This window comes from Ursus arctos, unplaced genomic scaffold (assembly GCF_023065955.2).
Source record: "Ursus arctos isolate Adak ecotype North America unplaced genomic scaffold, UrsArc2.0 scaffold_14, whole genome shotgun sequence".
In the NCBI taxonomy this organism is placed as follows: Eukaryota; Metazoa; Chordata; class Mammalia; order Carnivora; family Ursidae; genus Ursus; species Ursus arctos.
In genome coordinates, this window is record NW_026622808.1 from 64,954,022 (window position 1) to 64,974,802 (window position 20,781).

The 20,781-nt window shown below is 42.3% G+C and overlaps 1 protein-coding gene across 10 annotated transcripts in view; it reads left to right on the forward strand.

Moving 5' to 3' along the window:
* Nucleotides 1-20,781, forward strand: part of ATG7 (autophagy related 7) — a 233,706-nt gene that overhangs the window by 19,473 nt on the left and 193,452 nt on the right. For all 10 annotated transcript variants that reach the window (XM_048226710.2, XM_057311937.1, XM_044385070.3 and 7 more), the window contains 4 exons: nt 5,855-5,972; nt 7,878-7,955; nt 11,719-11,835; nt 13,108-13,257. In XM_048226710.2, the coding sequence (XP_048082667.1) occupies nt 5,855-5,972; nt 7,878-7,955; nt 11,719-11,835; nt 13,108-13,257 (463 nt within the window). The remainder of the gene's footprint in view (nt 1-5,854; nt 5,973-7,877; nt 7,956-11,718; nt 11,836-13,107; nt 13,258-20,781) is intronic.

Consider the following 20,781-nt stretch of genomic DNA (forward strand, 5'->3'; position numbering starts at 1 on the left):
TTGATTCTTCTATGTCAAATTGCAAAATTTAACTGCATAACATAAATCCAAAATTATATTAATCCTTTCCCCTATACCAGGTAAATCAGGGATTTGATATGCCAAAATAAATAACACACCACACTCTAAGAGGAAGGAAAGGCTTAGGAAAAATAAAATGTGGACAAAATATTTAAAAATATTTAAAAAATATATTAGTCTTTATATCTTTAAACTTAAGGTATGTGTTGTTGTTTCTTGTTCTCTTCAGACCTTTCTTGCTCTGTAATAAATTCCTTGTGATTGCTTGTCAAAACAAATCAAATCCTGGTAATCTCTCTCTTGTTTTGGTAGAGATTAACTTACCTTTGAAGCAATTACGAGATAATAAGGAAAATAACCAACAGTGTATAAGCATTAAATTATCTGAAGATGTTCAAGGAGGCATCTGAGCAGTGTAGTTTTAATGTGATCTCAAAAATCTAACATTAATTGCAAGCTAAACTTGCTCCCATCTTTATTCTCGTACTAGACTGAATTTTTTTAGAAGATCTTAATAATTGTATTCTTGGGAACAATTAATTATAGGAAAAAAGTAGTTCATAGAAGTTAGGTTTTGATTTTATTACAAAATCCAAACATCTTAAACTTGAGAGATCCAGAAATTTTAGTTGACGGAGGTAAGAACATTTGTGATCATGCAGCGGTGACTTTCACGGGAATTGCTTGATTTGATCTTTTCATTTTGCTGTTGAACACCTGCGCTCTGCGAGGGTGTGTGAGTGGGGAAATAAGCAGGAATGAGGCACGGCCCCAGTGGCGGAGCTGGAGCTGGCCGACCTGGTACCTACGGTGGGTAACTCTGTTACCTAGAATAAGTGCTTTTAGTTTCCTCACCTTCAGTTTACTCATCTCTGGCACTTGGCTTCTGACACTCCTTCCAATTTTACAAGTCTGTGATTTTCTGAATCTGTCTTAGGAGGATTGGTGCTTTGGTCTGAGTGTTTGTGTCCCTGCCAAAATTCATATGTTGAAACCCTAATGCCCATGGTATTGGTATCAGGAAGTGGGGCCTTTGGGAGGACGTGGCGAGAAGTGGGCAGTCTGACTGGAAGAGGGCCTTCACCAGAACCTGACCATACTGGCACCTTGATCTTGGGTTTCCAGCCTCCAGAATTATGAGAAATTTCTATTGTTCATAAGCTACCTGGTCTGTGATATTTTCTTACAGCAGCCCAAACAGACTAAGACAGTGAGGGAGTTTAATGGAAGTGCTTGGAGCTCCACAGAAGAAAGGAATTCTTCGTATCCAAATTATTTTCGTTATTATTCTTTCTTTGTTTTTATTGCTGTACATCTGCATGGGTTTGTAGGGAAAATCTATAAATTTATTCATCAGACGCCAAATGCCTCTTATGTGCAGGATGCGTAGGTGGCAGGAATACAAAGACTTAGGAAACACAGAGCGCTGGATAGAGGTAGAAGATGTATATTTGCATTGTAGTGTGCTCTGTGCTGTAATAAATGTGAAGAGGTAGTGGTTATTTCAGAAATACTTATTGATTGCTTCCTCTGTGTCTTGACGATAGAATGTGCTGGGCACTGGGCATGCAGAGAGGAATAAGGTACAGCTGAAGAGCTTACAGTCCTAGTACTCATTTATAGATACCAACAGTATCTCAGCTTTGCATAGCACCAGATAAATCCCTTATCCTCTGAGTCCCCGGAAGCCTGATGGGTCTCTGCCAGCAGTTAGCACTGTAAGATCCTGTCCTCCACATTGTATTAGGTGAATTAGCAGTCAAATCGTATTTCATCGGGCATCAACCGTCTTGCACTGGAGAGAGCTGTCTTAGGGTAGGGTATACTGCTAAACCAGACACCAAAATCTAATGGCTCAGACACAAAGGAGGTTTATTTCTTGCCCACTTAATAGTTCAGGAGTAGGGTTCAGTCTTCTTCCCTCGACGGCTCCCATCATTCTGGAGGGCTTGTCCTTGGGTGCTGCTTGAAACGGAATTGTCGGGGGCACTTGGCTGACTCCCACGTGGTAGGGCATGTGACTCTTGAACTGAGGGGCACGAGTTCAAGCCCCATGTTGGGCATTGAGCCTACTTAAAAAAAAGTATCTTAAATTCCACATGTGAGTGAAAATGTATGGTATTTAAACAAAACAGATGAACATAGGGGAAGGGAAGGAAAAATAAAATAACTGGGAGAAAAACCATAAGAGACTCTTAACTAGAGGAAACAAACAGGGCTGCTGGAGGGAAGGTGCAGGGATGGAGTAACTGGGTGATGGGCATTAAGGAGGGTGCTTGTGATGAGCACTGGGTATTACGTGCAAATGAGGAATCACTAAATTCTACCCCTGAGACTAATACTATACTATATGTTAACTAACTTGAATTTAAATAAAATCTTGAAAGAAAGAGAAAAAAAAGTTAAAAAAAAAAAAACCCAACAACCTGAATTGTCACTGCCTGGCAGAGACATGCGTCACTTTGCTCAGGTTCCACTGGGGAGAGTGTGAGTCCTCACCTGTGTTGCAAGGAAGACTGGGAAGCGTGGTGCCCCCACCACAAGGAGCATATGTGTACTCTGTTTCTGTTTAAGAAGGGAAGAGTAGATTTTGGTGGACAGTCTGCATAAATGTGAAACTGACTCATTAAAGCATAAATTTTCCTTTCTCTGGGCTTCTTTCCCTTGAGGAACATTTATCTTTGCAGTTAGAAGAAATATTTTCTTTTCTAAGCCTCAAGTTGGACTTAATTAGAGAAATAGAAGGCATAACCCTTGCCATCAAAAAAACTTTAAAAAATAGTTAAGGAAATAAAACTCATATGCAAAATCATCAGCACAGAACACAGGCTCTCTTACTCTCTGCTATCTCATTAGCCCCTAACACAGATCTGACATGTACTAGTTGCTCGAATAACTGTTGAAATCAATTACAAGCGGTCTAAATGCATGGCTGTCAAAATGGGATGTGGTGTGATTGGTGGAGAGACAGCAGTGGAGCCTGTTAGAGGATGTTGCAAAACACTCATAGATTATTACAGAAAGCAGGAGGTAATGGTGCGTGCCCCCAGACTGAGTATGACTGCTAGGTCCCCAGAGTTCCTTGTGGGCATGCAGAGCTGTGCTCGTGGAGCATAGATTCCTCCAGATAATGAAAAATCACCTCTGTCTTTCTTCTGGGAGATTTATTCTGTCCTGGCCACCACCCTGCCTGTCTGTCCTAGAAGCTCTGGTCACATGCCTGCCTTTGGCCAGGTGTGAATAACAGGTGCAAACCAGCTGCAGTACTTTCCTCACTCAGTACTGGGAGACTGAGTGAAGTGCAGGCCAAGTTTCTGGAGGTAGCATCCCGAAGCAGGCCCAGGCTTGAGGCCTTTCTAAGATCAATACTTTACCTAGTCTATACATCATTGCGAGTTCACTGTTGGCTTTAGTATCAGGGGAAGATTTCTAATTCTGATCCTTTAGCAGTTTTATTGAGATATAATTTACATACCATAAAATTCACCCTTTTAAAATGTATAATGCAGCAGTTTTTAGTGTATTTCACAAGGTTGTGCAGCTGCCACCTCCAATTCTAGAACATTTTCATCACTCCAGAAAGCAAGCCTATACCCATAAGCAGTTACTCTACATTCTTCTCTTCACCCACTCCCCAGGCCTGGTAACCATGATCTAGTTTCTGTCTATGGATTTGCCTATCCTGGGCATTTCATATCAGTGGAATTGTAGGAAACTAAACTAATATGTGTCTAGGACCAGGGTGTGGACTAAATTCTCTTGTTTCCAAGTCCAGGGCTCTTTCTACTCTTCATCTGAGCCATCGATCTGTGGAACAAGTGAACTTGAACCTGGAGAGGTTGGCAGAATGGCTTTCCCTCCCACTATCACTTTTTAAATTCGTTTCCTTGGCTACCTCCCCTGGTGAGACTTTACTCATGAAAAATTCTTCCCTTTGAAAGTTCAGCTTGTTCTCACTGATTAACTTGCATGAGCACTAATGTTCTAGGAGCCTGGCCAGCATGCTGGCAGTTACTTGACTTCTCATGATGACATTTTGACACTGCATTCACACACCTGGCACACTCAGACACTTACGAAGAAGGATCCCTTCTTCTTGTGCATGTATCAGAATTAGATCAGAGCTTTGTTCCTTCTATTTCAGCAGTAATTTCATAAAGCCAAATCTGAATGTAGGTGACCTATTGTACCAACCACTGTGCTTCCTTCTTCCTCCCTCTAGGCTGAGTCTTGCCCGTTTGTGATTTCTCTTTCTCTTCAAGACTGTCTTTGATGTCCTCCTCCCACATGGATGAAACATATTTTATTGGAGTAGAGTTATGAGAAACAATCTATGATCTGCTGACTTGTCAGCCCCCAAAGGAAGGCTCTGGCCATTGAAAGTTACCCTTTTCCCAGGACTTGGCGTTTGAGCTCCACACACAGCATTTGGCACAGCCACCTTCACCACCCATTTGGCACAGCCACCTTCACCACCCATTACACCCCTCCAAACCTGGTCTAGGTTTCGATCTTTTCTCCTTACAGCCCCTGTGAACCCAAGTTTACAGACTCCAAGAGACATGAGGTCTTTGAAACTGTACAATCAATAAAAATGCATTCTCTCTTCAGTAGTTGTAATTGACAACAGTATTAGGCTACTAATGAAGTAAGTATTTTCATTTAGCATCTGTAACCTCGGAAATACAAGTTAATCATTTCGGAGAAGAGACCAGATGTTACCACATCTGAGTTTGTATTCAGAATTAACTCATCTTCTCCCCGATTTTGATTACTCTGAAGATCGTAAGGGGACAGCACAGAGTGTGATACACATGTGTCATGACAGATTGGCAGGTAGCCCAGGTATGATACATTTTGTCTGTGTGACTCAGACGACCACCAGGAGTTGGCTCAGCAGCAGCTCTTTGTAGAGCCTGTTTGGGCTTGGTGAGGTCTGGAGACAGTCAGAAGAGAGAGACATGTTCCCTGCCCTCAGGGAGCTTACTGTCCTCTACTCGGGTGTCTGTGATGGTCAATCTTGAAGACACTCTAAAACGTGATGCTCAGTTTCCGGTGCCAGCCATTACCAGAGAAATGGGAGGGGCTTCCTGGAAGGGGAGGGTTCGGAGTAGGGCTTTGAAGCCTGGGGGGGGGGGTTGAGGGGGGAGTAGGCAGCTCAGTACCTTGAAGTCAGCTAGCTCTGACTTTAGATTCCTGCTTTGCCTATCTTTATGTGACCTTATGCAAGTTACTTAAGCCTTTAACTGGGAGGAAGAGCTATTACGAAAATTCAAAACTTGTATAGTTCTTGACACAGTAGAAGTTGAATAAATGATGTTTCCCTTTCAGGTTAAAGATGGGAAAGAGTAGGGGCGCCTGGGTGGCACAGTCATTAAGCGTCAGCCTTCGGCTCAGGACGTGATCCCAGCGTTCTGGGATCAGCCCCACATCAGGCTCCTCCGCTGGGAGCCTGCTTCTTCTTCTCCCACTCCCCCTGCTTGTGTTCCCTCTCTCGCTGGCTGTCTCTATCTCTGTCAAATAAATAAATAAAATCTTTAAAAAAAAAAAAAGAGGGAAAGAGTAAAAACTAGGTAATAGACTTATAGTTGGGGGTGGGGTGGGGTGGGGTGTGGTGAGCAGTGGAAGAACAATGAAAGATGAGGGTAAAGGGAATACAGAGGCTTTTTTGTGTGTGAATAGTGCCTGTTTTTCTTTAGTTCTTAAGCAAAGATATTTATCTTTTCCCAAAGAAATGTGTGATTGATTTTGTCTTTGCCCTACAGAGCACTGTCTTTTGTCTCCCGATGCTAACCCATCTGTGCCTGCCTAACCATGTTTCTCCTGTGCCCAGGAGTGCTCCCACCCCAGCCCGCTGCTGCCCGGCTGTTGGAACTCTCTTTAACACCAACACACTCGAGGCTTTCAAGGCCGCAGATAAGAAGCTACTTTTGGAGCAAGCAGCGGATGAGGTTAGCTGGTAAACGATGTTGTATCTGTCCTATCTTCCCTGGTCTTGGTAGGCCTGGTGTCTCTGATCAGGGGTGTGGGTCTGTCAGGGAAACTAGTATAGAGTCGATACTTAAAGATCGTCGTGGGCTTTGGTTTATTTCCCAGAGAGAGTACTTGCAGCTCTCCTGCATTGGCGGGAAGGTCAGGGAGAAGACATTCAGGCTCTCAGCTGGGGATAGGCCGGAAAGTCATGGCAGGCAGTTGTGAAAAGTTTTGCTGCTGCTCTCCAGGTAGCATTTGGAAGCAGCTTGACCTGTCCCTGAGACTTCTGTTACTGTGTCTGCATGTCTTTGGTTTTCTGTTCTTTGTGCCCCTTGGCTTTCCAGTCCTAAGCGCTATAAAGCTATCAGAGATGATCGTACTGTCTCCAGTATCTTAGGGCTAAATCTAAACTACTCCGTCTGATTTACAAGGCCCCTTGTGGCCTGGCCTCTGTGGTCTCTGTGGCCCTTCTCCCCGGTCACTCTTGCCCTCACCTTCTCTGACCCTGTCACAGCAAATCACTTAAAATTCCTTCCCCTACTTTTGTTCTTACCTCTGTCCTTGGGACATGATATTCTCTCTGCTGGGAGTGTCTTTCCCTTACTTCTTCATATCTGAGTTAGTGTGAGGAATTAAAATAGGAGGACAGTTTATCCCTGTCCCCTCTAACCCACTTAATCGAGTGGTCTTCACACTAGTCTTAAAAAAGAAAAGATGGGTGTGGGCACCATGGTCAGAGAAGGAAATCTTCCACCTATGGTCCTGAGGAAGCTTTCCCTTACATCCCTTGAGATGGATGTAGCTGTGACCCAGGTGATGATGGTGGTTTTCCTTGGCCTGCAGCATGACTGCTCCTGGGCTCCTGCTCTGGCTGCACATTTCAAAGGCTGTCCCCAGAGAGTTGGGTCAGGTTCTCATCCATCATCAAAAATCGCAGATTGTTCCCCACAGAAATCCCACCCTTGCCCTGGGGCTCAGCCTTCACCCCCATCCACACTCCCTAGCAGTTCCCACCGCCTTAGTTTATCAGAAACGGTGCCTGCTCTTCTCTGGTCCAGTGCCTCCAAGGTTATTATGTCAATAGCAGGAACTTCTCTTTGCTTATTTCCCTCTTACACCCAGTGACTCCAGTTGGTACAACTGTTTGTCTTGCTTAGTGACACAAAGTTTAGCAGTTAATCTTAGCTACTAAAACATCTTGTGATCAGCAGCTGCACACCAGTACCAGCTTCTACTTCTGTTGACAGTACTTGCTGAGTATGCGTAAACTCATCATTCTTTTCCTTCATGTCTCAGGGCAAGATAATGCCAAGTGACACTTCCAGAAATCCCCTATACCTAGTTCAAATCACTGCCTCCTAAGATCCCTTCCCTGCTTCTTTCCCTCCCACCTCCCCAGCCCATTTCAGTGCTCCTGCCAGCAATTCCATGTGTCTTTGTGGTAGCATGTCCTACCTGCTGGTGCACTCGGACATTTACGCCTGTCTCCATCACTGAACCCAAAGCTTCTTGAGGGTGGGGACTGTGTCTTTTGTTCTGTAATCCTGATGTGCCTGCTAGATAGTAGGCAATCAGTAAATATTTATTGGAGGAAATAAGGAAGACATGAAAATGGCCTGCTTGCCTCCTTGGAAGCTGAGTCTCACTGAGAGGAGGCTTCTGGGTTCTCTCAATTTCCTCTGCCCCCGCAGGGAGTGTGGCTGGTGGAGAGGCCATCCAAAGTGGCCAGAGTGAGGTAACAACCCACTTTACAGCTTGGGATAAGTGGTGCTGGGCTTGGAGGAAAGAAGAGCTTGGAGCTTTTCGCCTCTGTGCTTCACTTGAGAGTGAGAAGCTCAGAGATGTCTGAGAACCTGCCTTGACACTTCTCTTTCTTCTGGCAGATATGGGAAGCCATAAAATCAGGTGCTGCTCTCGAAAACCCTGTCCTCCTCAACAAGTTCCTCCTCTTGACATTTGCAGTAAGTAAACAGGCTCTCAGTCACATTTCGATTGCTGAAATGCCCTGGCTGAGTCCAGGGTGCCAATAGGACAGTTTGCACTCTTTGCACTGAAGCTACGACCTGGTGTTATTGAAGCCAGAGCTGTTCAAGAAACATTCATTTGATAAGTGGCCCAACAGTGCTGGCACTTATCACCAGTACAAAATTAATTCATTCTTACCATACTGTTGTTAGTTGCATGGTTTATGTAACACAGTGACCCCTGTCTTGTCATTCGGGACACAATAAAGTCAGCTTCAGGGAGTAGTGGTTCTTTGTCGCTGATGTCTTTGTTTAGTATAGTCTTGTGGAGCTCAGTTGCTGGGTCTATCAACATAAGGAAAAGATGACATCTTGGGGATCCTGGCTATCCCCAGCAGCATCCGGACTAGAGGAGTTCACAGTACATAGTTTGTACACACAGCTGTGTTTTTTTAAGAATGAAAAATATTCTGTGTAAGTGTAACATCTGCTGCCTAGGGAAGTAGGGGGAGGACCTGGTCTCCATGATGGGCAGTGTGGAGAAATGTAAGGGTTTATTATAAAGATACCAGCCACGTACACACACACACACGCATGCACATACGTACATACATGTGTGTATGTGTGTATATATATCTATGTATAAAATTAATTTAGCCTTTATAATTAAGTTGACTATGTAATATTCTGTCAAGTGTATGTTCTGTAAATGTGTACCTAGATTGTTTCTGATAGTCACTATTTTAAAAAATGCTGCAGTGAACAATATTGGCCATACTGAATAAATTCTTTAGAGATGGCATAGAAACATATTGATGTAGACATGTATTGAGTGTGTTGTTTTACCAGCTTCATCCGCTTTGGATATTAATCCTCTTCCCCCCCTATTTATCTTTCTCCTTCCTTCCTTCCTTCCTTCCTTCCTTCCTTCCTTCCTTTTTTTTTTTTTTTTTTTTTTTTTGCCTAGCTATAGGTCTTGCCTTTCTTCTTCCTACATGAACTAATCCTCTGTTTCTTCTGAATGCTGCCTATCTGATTTGCTGCCCAGAGCAAAGGAGAGAATGATAAAAATCATACTGAAGGCCATGCCAAAGGGTGGCTTTCTATAAGGAGCACATTTCCTAACAAGTTATAATGCTTTCTGTGTAATAGTGGGAGAGATAGAAAAATGTTTAAATTCATGAGATTACTGGCTGCAATTTGGCATTAATTGCTTGTAAATTTGAACAGTTATATGCTACTAAGACATAAATAGTGCTAGCTAAAGATTTCTGGGTTTGTTACTGTAACATCTGGGTTTGTTACTGTCCATCTGTAACATCGATATGTTTTCTGTACCAAGAATTCTAGTTAGTAGAATCTGATAGTTTGTATTTAATGAGAAAAATAATGTTAGCTCTTAACTTGAAGGTTTAAGGAATTTCCTAGAGTTAGGATGTGTGTTCACTCTGCTGCCCTTTTTACTCATCATTCTTAGCCTGCCTTTAAAAAAAAATTAAAAGTCTCTATCTTTTAAAATCTGCAAACACAAAGGGCTTTATGTTTAATTTAACCGAGGTCCTTTGTATCCTGAAAAGAATTCTAAGAAATTTAAGCCTTTTTACTTTTGAAGATGATCTGATAAAGCTTCTTAGAAATTGTGAGGTCCTTCATCTTGAATTGTTTAACCTTTGACTAAAGATCAGTTATGACGAATCGTTTAAGTATAAAGAAGAGAGAATAATCTCATAGGTGTTTTTACTTTCCTTTCTGCTGTTTTTAGGACTCAAAGGAACAGGCACTTTAATTTTGATTCTATAGTTTGTTTTGCTGCCATCGAAAGGGAATGTCTTCTTAGTTGATCAATTAATGGCAGAATTAGAGACCGAAAACTATAATTACTAGACTTCCTCATCCAGACACACTTTATGTATACATTTCTATTCAAAAATTTACCTAGTGCAATTTCATTTCTATGAAAAGCCCAGATTAGGCAAATCCATAGAGACAGAAAATAGACGAGTGGTTTCCAGGAGCTGGGGCGAAGGGGGAATGGGGAGTTCTGTGGATGGGTGTTTCTAGCTAATAAACTGATGGGGGGTTTCTGCTATTGGAGTTTTCTTTTTGGGGCAAATGAAAATGTTCTGCCATTGGGTGCTGGAGGTACAACCTTGTCAATACACCAGAAAACCACTCAGTTGTACACTTGAACATGGTAACTTTTATGGTATGTGAGTTATATCTTAATAAGTCATCAAACAACTATCTATTCTTTATTGTTAGCAAGATTCAAGAAGAAATATTGATTAGCCAAATAATGGAGAAGCAAGATTCAAGAAGAAATATTGATTAGCCAAAAAATGGAGAAGCCGTCAAACACCCATATAACTATAAGATCCCACCTCAGGAGTGACTTAGGCTACAAAGGCTGCAGGAATTCAGAGGCAAGAGCATCCAGCCTGAGTGGAAACAGTTTTCAAGAATAGCTTCATGAGTCATTGTCCCTGCCTCACTTCCCCTGGTGGAGGAGTGGTCAGATAAACCCCTGAAGATGTGATCTCACGTCACTGATGCTCCTTTGTTCTCAGAACCTCTCCTGTGACCCATGGCATTAATCATGGACTCACTTTATCTTTACCTGTACAGAGAGGGAGCTGCCTGAGGGCTGGACTGGCTTTTATTTATTTTCTTATTGTCAGAGTGTCTAATGTATTGCTTTGTACGTAGCAAGTGTTTCATAGTTGTTGACCCAAATTTCACCAACAAGGCATTTCTCTAAGCAGTGTTTTATTACCCCAGGCATACAGAGGTCATGGATAGCACAGCCTCTTCAATAACATGCTCCATTCGTTTGACTCTGAAGAGTGGTAACTATGTCTGGTAGTTGGGCCTCCCCAGATGGATCATTGAGTGTGTATGGTACTAAGGACAGAGCTTAAATTTTGGAAACAGAATTGTGCCTCCCTCCCCACCACTCAGTGTCTTTGTTTTGTTCACGTTCTTTGCCCCCCCCCCCAAGCTTTAGTTTTCTGTCCATCAAATGGGATAATAGTTATGCCCTTGGGTGGTTTTGTGTATTAAACAGTGAGGGGTGCCTGGGTGGCACAGGGGTTGGGCGTCTGCCTTCGGCTCAGGGCGTGATCCCGGTGTTCTGGGATCGAGCCCCACGTCAGGCTCCTCTGCTGGGAGCCTGCTTCTTCCTTTCCCACTCCCCCTGCTTGTGTTCCCTCTCTCGCTGGCTGTCTCTCTCTGTCAAATAGATAAATAAAATCTTTTAAAAAAAAAAAACAACAGTGATGACGATGGGGCGCCTGGGTGGCTCAGTCGTTAAGCGTCTGCCTTCGGCTCAGGGCGTGATCCCAGAGTCCTGGGATCAAGCCCCACATCAGGCTCCTCCTCTGAGAGCCTGCTTCTTCCTCTCCCACTCCCCCTGCCTGTGTTCCCTCTCTCGCTGGCTGTCTCTCTCTGTTAAATAAATAAATAAAAATCTTTAAAAAAAAAAAAAGAAATAAACAGTGATGACGATAATAGCCAATTAACACTTTCTGTTAGCAAGTGGCTAGATATTAGTGTGTGGTGTGTGGGAATAATTTAAGAGAAATACAGGAATTCTGTATTCTATCATGAGTTCTGTTGGAGATGAGACTTTCTGACCAGCTGATCATATCTTGTGTGCATCGGTGTGTCTGTCTACACGGCGATGGGGAATTACATTGATGGATGCGTTTCAGTTTAATCATTGGTGCTACTCTGATATCTTCTGTTATATTCTTTCTTGTAGGATCTAAAGAAGTACCACTTCTACTATTGGTTTTGCTTCCCTGCTCTCTGCCTTCCAGAGAGTATACCCCTCATTCAGGGGCCAGTGGGCTTGGATCAAAGGTTTTCACCAAAACAGGTATCAACAAATAAAACAAAATACAGACAGAATTGGGTTTAACACATTTGAGTACTTTAGTTCATTCTAAAGACAGGCACTTGTCTGAATGAAGAGATGGTCACTGTGGAATCCTCCAAAGATAGTCCTAGGAGCACACTTACTGACAAAATGCTTGTAAAATCATTTTGAAGGAGTAGTGAGTGATACTTCTTTTTCCGGTTTTCAGTGACATTTGGTGAAAGTCTAAGCTGCTAGGGAGGAGTTATAGGAACATGTTGAAAGTCTGCAAGAATTTGCCAAAATGTGGTTTTCACTTTCACTGTAGAGGATCCTCAGGCAGTATACTTTGGGAAGAGTCTTTGAAAACAAGTAGAAGACATCCTCTTACCTTCACACCTGGTTCTGGAACTTCTACACCATGATGGTACACACAGAGCTAGCATTTGTGGTCTAAAAAAGACAAGAAGGTCATCTGAGATGGTCCTGAGGAGAGCAATGAAAATAATCAGGCCAGTAGAACACAGACCCTAAACCAAAGAAGTCTGATTATCGTTGAGGCAAGGATTGAGTGGCAACATGATTTGAAATCATGAAGCACTTCAGTCATTAAATCATGAATTCTAACACCAGGAAGAAGCCCTAATTGATGAAAAAATAGTAATAAGTTTGTTGAGGACAAATTGAAGGTAGTAGTTTTGTGGAACTAATTTCCCAAGAAGAAATATAAGTGAAGGAAAATGATTATGCCATGGGACTGACTGCTGATGGATACAGGTTTTCCTTTAGGAGTGACATAAATATTCTAAAATTATTGCACCGATGGTTGCATAATCCTGTGAACATGCTAAAAACAGCACTGAATTGTGCACTTTACATGGGTGAATTGTATAGAAAGTGAGGTATGTCTCAATTATGCTTTTATTTTTATGGAAAGGTTCAGGTTAAAATTCATCAGTGGTGGAGTCAGTGCTTAGTTATTATAGGAGAGAAATAATGTTTGGAGCTCTCTGTACACCTTTGTGATTAACATCTTAGGGAGCCACCATGCTGCACCATAAAGTGTCCCCTCGTGCCCCTGTCTAAGACACACCACCATGCACGTGGAAAGTGTTACATAGAGGTGAATGGGGTATTATTTGGGGTACTTCTATGTTCATTTGCTGCAAAAGAATAATGAGTATGCTCAGTCATTTCTAGTCTTCTGGCTTTAAAGTACCTTTTATGTTAATTTTCAGCTCAGAACTAGATATGTAATTGTCTGGAGAATAACTCAGTGTTTCCTGTTCTTAGATTCAAGCCCTCGAGCGTGCATATGATGATCTTTGTCAAACAGAAGGAGTCCCCGCGCTACCTTACTTCTTAATCAAGTATGATGAGAACATGGTGCTGGTTTCCTTGCTTCAACACTACAGTGATTTCTTCCAAGACCAAAGGACAAAGGTCAGAGAAACTCTGAGTTTCGTTTTATTAGCCCTTAAAAAAAAAAAATCTGATGTTCGTGTCTTAATAGATCACTGCAAAATTCAAACTCACTTAGATTTCTTTAGACCTCCAGAGAATGTTGTGGAACATTCTTTATCTTCATCCTCTCCCACCCCTCCTGTTCCTGGATCAGCTTCTCCGGATTTTCCTAGCTCTGGTACACCTCAGAGTAATTTTGAGTTCCTCCCTTCCTACTCGTGATAAAGTCATTTAAATTTTCTTTCCTGATATATTTTGTATCTATATTTTAACTTATTTCCAGAGTTCCCACCATAGTTCAGGTTCTGATTACCTCTCTCCTGGACAGTTAGAGTCTTCTTGCTTCCATCCTGTGTACCACCACTTGCCTCAAAATGCTCACATTCACCCTATCATTCAGTGATCTGGTTAATGGTGTCTTCCTTCTGGCTCCAGGCCACCTCTCCTGCCTCATCGTCCACTATTTTCCTCATAAACCATTGCTTGGCTGAGTTTGCCTGTTTTTTCAGAGAACCACCCCACCCCCACTAATCAAGTCTACCTAGGACTTTTTCTATATCTCCCTTTGACCTTGCACTGTATCTTCTAAAATTCTATGTGTGAAAATCCTAAGAAACTCTCCTTATTGCAATCCTAGCTCCACAGTGAAGCCTTCTTACAACGTGGCCTGGCTGTGTGTGATCTTTCCTTTTCTGCTCTCACTGCACTTACTTTCTGATCCTCATTTACTGTTCTGTTCCCTTGTGCAAATTGCTTTTTGTTCCATACTCGATGGTAAGCTCCTAAAGGGCAGAGCCTGTGTCTTATGTATCTGCACATACAAAGTGTCTAGAACTGGTCTTAGGTCCTCAATAAGATTCTTCTGAACAAATGAAAAAGGACTGTGTTTTTCAGAAGTGTATGTAGTGAGCTATCTCAGCCATTTAAGGGGTTGTAAATTAAAAGTAAACAATTGATGAATTTTATGAAGTTACGAAGTGAAGTGGGATAATTTCATTAGCTGTGTAGATATATCAGAGTTGAGAAAAGAGAGACCTCTAACAGATGCCCTGATTATTCTTTAGCCTGAACTTAAGATACTTTATTTTAAAGTACATTTTTTCTCAACTACATTAGCATTTTCCTTCACAAAATAATACTTTATTAGGCATTAGGCATTCTGTTTTCTATCCTCTTCTTTTTTTTATCTTTTTGAAAAATACCAGTTGTGATCTACTAAGCGACTGGAACTCACAAATAGCTTATCACTTTAGTGACAGTGCTGGTTGCCCAGTTTGAGAATACTGGCTGATAAATGAACTGCACTAAGCATGGTTCTGTTTGTGATTTTTATTTCCGGCTGCATCTTTCTGTTTTTAAATTCTTACAAAGCTATTCAACTATTATTTTAAGGTTTCAGGTTTTTTTAAGTAAACATGTGTATATTTCCTACTAATCTTTTTCTGTTTTTAAAAGGCCAAGATGATACCATATTCTTTTATTGTAGCATTTAGCATAATACCATTACACTCTGTACCAACATCCTTTCTGATAGATAACATCAAATTTGTGACGTTTAGTTTTCTCATACTTCTTCACTATTAGGAGCCTCCCTGTGCATCAAATTCCTGCCCTCCCCCCACTTAAATTATTTCCTTAGGAAGGATTTCTAGATAGAGAATTACTGAGTTAAAGGGTTTGGACATTTTAAGGTCTGTGATCAGTGGTGTACTGGTAAATGTTTGACAGCTGGCTCTCAGGTGGGGCAAAGCCCTGATTGTGTATGTTTGCTTCTTTCCATGGTGCCAGTACTCCCACCATGGCCAAGTTCAGGCTGCCAGCGTGAAGTCACCGAACACAGAGATGGGAAGAGATGGTAACAGTTGGCTTTCCCAAGTCTGTTCAGGCCAGCTCTGGCACACCACTGCTTATCATAACTGTGGCTCACAGACTGTGCTGGTTTTCCCTCCTGCCAGCCATGCACCCTTACCAGCACTACGATGTTACACATTTTACATTTGCATCAGTTAAAAATGGCCTTGTCGGGGCGTCTGGGCGGCTCAGTCGTTAAGTGTCTACCTTCGGCTCAGGGCGTGAGCCCAGAGTCCTGGGATCGAGCCCCGCATCGGGCTTCCTGCTCCGCTGGGAGCCTGCTTCTTCCTCTCCCACTCCCCCTGCTTGTGTTCCCTCTCTCACTGGCTGTCTCTCTCTGTCAAATAAATAAATAAAATCTTAAAAATAAATAAAATAAAATAAAATAAATAAAATAAAATAAAATAAAAATGGGCCTTGTTACATGCTTTTTTCCTGCGGTGAGATATTGATTCCACTTACTGGTCCCAGTGGCAACCGCATTGCTCCAGGGTTGGAAAGATGCATAGGATAGACATGCTGTCTTTCAAGCCAGTGTTTGTGATTCAGTCAAAAACAGCCCAGATTGCTGTCCCCTTGCCAGTATTTTGGGAAAGATTGCTTGAGTCTTCTGCTTTCTTCAGAGCAGTTATTGAAGATTGGATGTTTGGGAAACATTTTGTAATTTTAACAACATTAGCCTTCAATTCCAGGGTTCTAAGATCTTTGGACAAGAGCATTAGCAAAGGAACAGCAATTGGTACGCTATTAGCGGGGCTCTTTCTTCACTTAGCAAGCTCCGCATCTTGGCAGCCGACTGTGACATCGCGGTGCATTAGATCCTTGGATTTTTGTATTCTGTGCTTTTACAACGTGTAATCGTCTTTGCGCATTTCCTGTTATATCAAGTATTTGATAATAGATGGCCATTTGTCAGATAAGTGTGTTTTAAGGGACCAGTGTGGAAATTTCTCCGGTCGAAGATACTCAAGTTGACAATTTTGCCCTCTTTTCTTTCTCACATTGTACTTCTTCAGCAAATAGCTGGGTGGACCATAGCCAGAGCATGACTGAGCTGCTTCAACGAATTGTATGCTCTTAGCCAAGTAGAAAGGAACATTTATTTCAACAACCTTCTAAACAAAGTTTTTTTTTCTTTCCGTTACATTTTGGTTCTTTCTACTGATTTGTATTATAAAAGAAGTGATTTGCCCAACTTCACACAATGATTGTGTGACAAAGCCAGTTGGAGAATGCAGAACTCCTAGCCCATCATGATTTCTGACTGCCACTACCACCAACAAAAAAATATATTTACCCAAACGGTTAAGCTGGCTTACTAAGCATTGTGCTGACTAATTCCTACAGTGATTGAGGATCCTGATTTGGTTCCGAAAGCACTTAAAGATTTTGGAATCACTTTTGATCATCAAAGAAATAGTAAATGATGTTCAGCCTAATGTCAAATGGATTCTGTCATTTTCCTGCGTGGATGCTTGCTCTGTGTACTTACGCATGCCTCACGTGGGTAGGAGAGTTAGTTTAAAGCGTCTCCAAGTCGACCTCCCTTTGTGGGTGTTAGATTTCTCTTCAGCAGTTCATTCCTACTCTGTAGCTCATCTTAGGTCAGGTTGCTCTAAGAAACTTACTCCTGGTTTTTTCTGCTCAGAAAGTTTTTTTTTTCCTTACTACGTTCCTATCTCATTACCTTTGTATTTAGTGTCGGAAATGTACTCATTCTTTGCGATTAGGCACCTGTGTATAGTATCTAATATGACATTCTTGTTTCTATAATATAAATTCATTTAGTCCCAACTCTACACTTATAGATGATAAAACCTAAATGTAGAAAATATTTGATAAACTGGAACTTATCCCCTTCTTTCCTCTGCCAGTTAGGAAAAGGGAACCTTGAGACGGAAGGTAGATCACTATGTAATGGTAACACATTGAACTGAACAGAGGGGTCAGTGCAGGTACAACATAGAGTTTATTTACATGGCTGTTATAGTTAGCATTCGTTGAGTGCTTGCCTTGTTTCCAGTCTCTGTGTCCAGGCAGAGTTCTCCAAAGAGGAGAAACCTAAGGCACAGAGAGATTGTATGAGAGTAACTCAGGGTATCTGCTGAGAGTCCAGGTTTATTGAGTCACATTTGAAAACTGAAACTCAGAGTCTCAATATAAAGGGCATTTTCTGGATTGATGCTATGTAGATTCTTCCTAAATAAAAATTGAGCAGCCTTTAGATACCCAGTAAGATTGAGCCTAATAAGTCTGTGTTGTCTTATAACCTATGTAGGATTTTATTTCTCTCTAACGTTCTATAAAGTTCTATAATTCTGGAGCTAGAAGGAATCCCTCAAGAGATTAACCCCTCCATTTTATAGGTGAGAGAATTTCCCCATGGTCAGTTTTCCTCCCTACATTAGTATGCTTGCATACTCACACCCCAAGGGTAGAATTAGAACACATGTCTGCTGACCTCCAGCTGGTGCTTTTTCCATCACATCAGGTCATTTTCTTCTTCTAAGCTGTTTTAAATGTTACAGAAGTAGAATGCCAGTCTCTCCCTTCTCCATTTCTTGCTGGATAATAGAGTCGTAAATGTCTTTGATGAATTTTTAAAAATATGAAGTCAAAGTGATGATTGCTTAATAAAGGTAGTTTGTCTAGCAGTTGCCATCTGTCATAATTGACAGAAGGGAACAAAGCTGAAAGGTGTCCCAGGTGGTGGTGGTGGCCAACGGGAACAGAAGAACTCAAGGGAGGCAACTTCTTCATTCAGAGGGAGCCCAAGGGGGGAGTGCCTCATTCTTCGAGTTCTCTCCTTTCTCAGAACAAATCCTTTGAGATTAAACTGTCACATTCTCACCCTGGAGAATCCCAGTGTTAAAATGTCCCTGAAGGGGGAACCTGTACTGTTGAGAAAGGGAAGGGGAGGAAAAGGAGCCAGCCAAGATGCTGCACCATGGCTTTATATGTGAGCTTCAGATCCCTGTTGGTCAGCCAGCACCTCCCTCCCTCCAGCTGCCCCCCAGGATCCCTGCTCAAAGATGGGGTGTAAGGGGAGGAGCTTTCCATATAGCGGGGCCTGGAGAAATGGCCAGTTCTGTCATTCATTCAGCACAGTTTGCTGAGCATCCAGTACTGTGCCAGGCCCCAGGATGGAAAGATGCATAGGATAGACGTTGCTCGAGCCCTCACAGGGAGAGACCCGCAAAGAGACAGATAGGAAATGCTTCCTGTAGTTCCTCCATTCTAAAATGTGTTTTTCTTCACATTTTAATTTTTCTAAAGTCAGAAATTGCTTGCAGTTATTGTGTATATTTAATGTAGTGGTGTTCCCCCCTTTTTTTCTGTCCAGTTTGAAAGTGCATTTTATAATCTGTGGTGCCCTTGAATCAAGAAAATACCAGGCTTCAACAAATAATCACAGTTACCATAGGAAAACTAGAGGATGCGATGAACTCCATTCTAAGCAATCCTAGACCTACGGTGACTAGTGCCGAAATGATAGTGTGCGTAAGAATCACACAAGGAGCTCACAGAGCACGCGGGTTTTGGTACCCAGGGAGGCCTGGGCTGGGGCTCAGGCGGTGCAAGGTCAAAGAGCGGCCTGGGCGGTTCCGGAGCAGTTTGTGTGTGGTGGACCATACTTTGAGAAATGGCCGCAGACTCTCAAGGGGTCTTTATAACTCACCGCACAGATTCACCTGGGGAGCTTTTCAAATAACCAATGCTCAAGCCAACCCCAGACTGGTGAAATCAGAAACTCGGAGGTGGGACCCGGCCAGCAGGATTTTTGAAAGCTTCCCAGGTGATCGTCACACACATTCAAGAGGGTTGAGGAACAGAGCAGTGCTGCTCAGACTGCAGTGAGCATGCAGATCACCTGGGTCCTTGTGAAAATGCAGATTCGGATCCAGCAGGGCTGGAGACAGGGAGCCCGGAATTCTGCATTTCTGACAGATTCCCAGGTGACGCTGCTGGTGCATGGACCGCATTTTACAGAGAATGGAAAGACGTAGAGCCGGTCCAGACTTGCCAAGGTAACGAAAAATGGCCCCACAGACTTTTTTCTTTTGTCTACAAGATCACCTTCTCAGTGGTTCTTAGAGTAAGTGTGTGGACTGGTCTAACTGCACCAGAATCACTTAGGCACTTTATACAGATACAGATGGCTAGGCTCCCCACTAGAGATTTGGAGGCATGAAGAATGATACTAGCAGAACTGCACACGTGCAGGGCTTTTCATGTCTGTACCATATCCCGTAATCCTCACTGTATCTCTGTGAAGTAAGTGCACAGAGATTCAGATTTAAAAAGCTGAGGCCAGATGTGCCTGGGTGGCTCAGCCAGTTAAGTGTCCAGCTCTTGATTTCAGCTCAGGTCATGATCTCAGGGTCATAAGATTGAGCCCCACGACAGGCTCCACGCTGGGCATGGAGCCCACTTAAGATCCTCTTTCTCTCTCTTCCCTTGCCCCTATCTGCCCCCCCCCCCCAAAAAAAGCTGAGGCCTAGAGGATTTGACTGATTTGCCCTAGGCCACTCATGTAGCAAGGGGCAGTATTCAGAATAGTCTCTGCAAACTCTATTTTTAAAAGCCTCTTGGATGCTGGTGTCTGATCTCCCATGGAAAAGGAAATCTCAAATACAGGTTTCTGTGTTCCCTGAAAGGATGGTTATATGTTTGAATCTGTGTTGAATTAAATATGAATCTGTCTATTTGTGTTAAAGACATGAAATGCATCTAGACAAAATGCTTTGGTGTTAGTAATAAAAAAAGTCACACATGGGGCGCCTGGGTGGCTCAGTCATTAAGCGTCTGCCTTCGGCTTAGGTCATGATCCCAGAGTTCTGGGATAGAGCCCCGCATCAGGCTCCCTGCTCAGTGGGAAGCCTGCTTCTCCCTCTCCCACTCCCCCTGCTTGTGTTCCCTCTCTTGCTGCCTTTCTCTGTCAAATAGATAAAATCTTTAAAAAAAAAAAATGTCACATAGAGAAGGTAGCAAAAAAAATTATCCTTGGAATAATGCAGTAATTATAAGACTAGAGTAAAATTCATCTTCAGAGATTTTTATTGAGCACAGATGAAGGCTAATTAATTGTTCTTATAGGAACAATTATTTCTAATAGGAAATAGAAAAAAGTTATGGCGCCCCGGTACAATGGAATGCTGTTCAGCCACTACTGACAGTGGTTGTAGAAAGACATTTATTGGCATGGAAGAGAGTTCACAATAGAATAAGAGATATAAAACAGTATTTATAGCATTATCTCATTTTTGTTTAGAATTAAAAATTATACTAAAATTATATAATTGATAAAAGTTGTTATGAAAGTATATTTATGCAAAGATAAAGTTATGGGAGGTTATATACCAAGATGTTAATATTGGTTTTCTCTGGATGGTGGTCTTAAAGACTTTCCTTCCTGCCTTCCTACCTTCCTGCCTTCTTCCTGCCTTCCTGCCTTTCAATATCTTTTGTTTCCTTTCTTTCCTTTCTCTGAGAATGCGTTAAGCTTCTGCTTTGTATCTAACATTATACTGAGCATTGTAGTAAAATAAGTGGAATTGTTTGGCCTGGCCCCATCTTTATAGAACTAACTGGAATTAGAGTAACTAAAATTCTACCATGTTTTTATTTAACCCACAGCTGCCTATAAAGGAA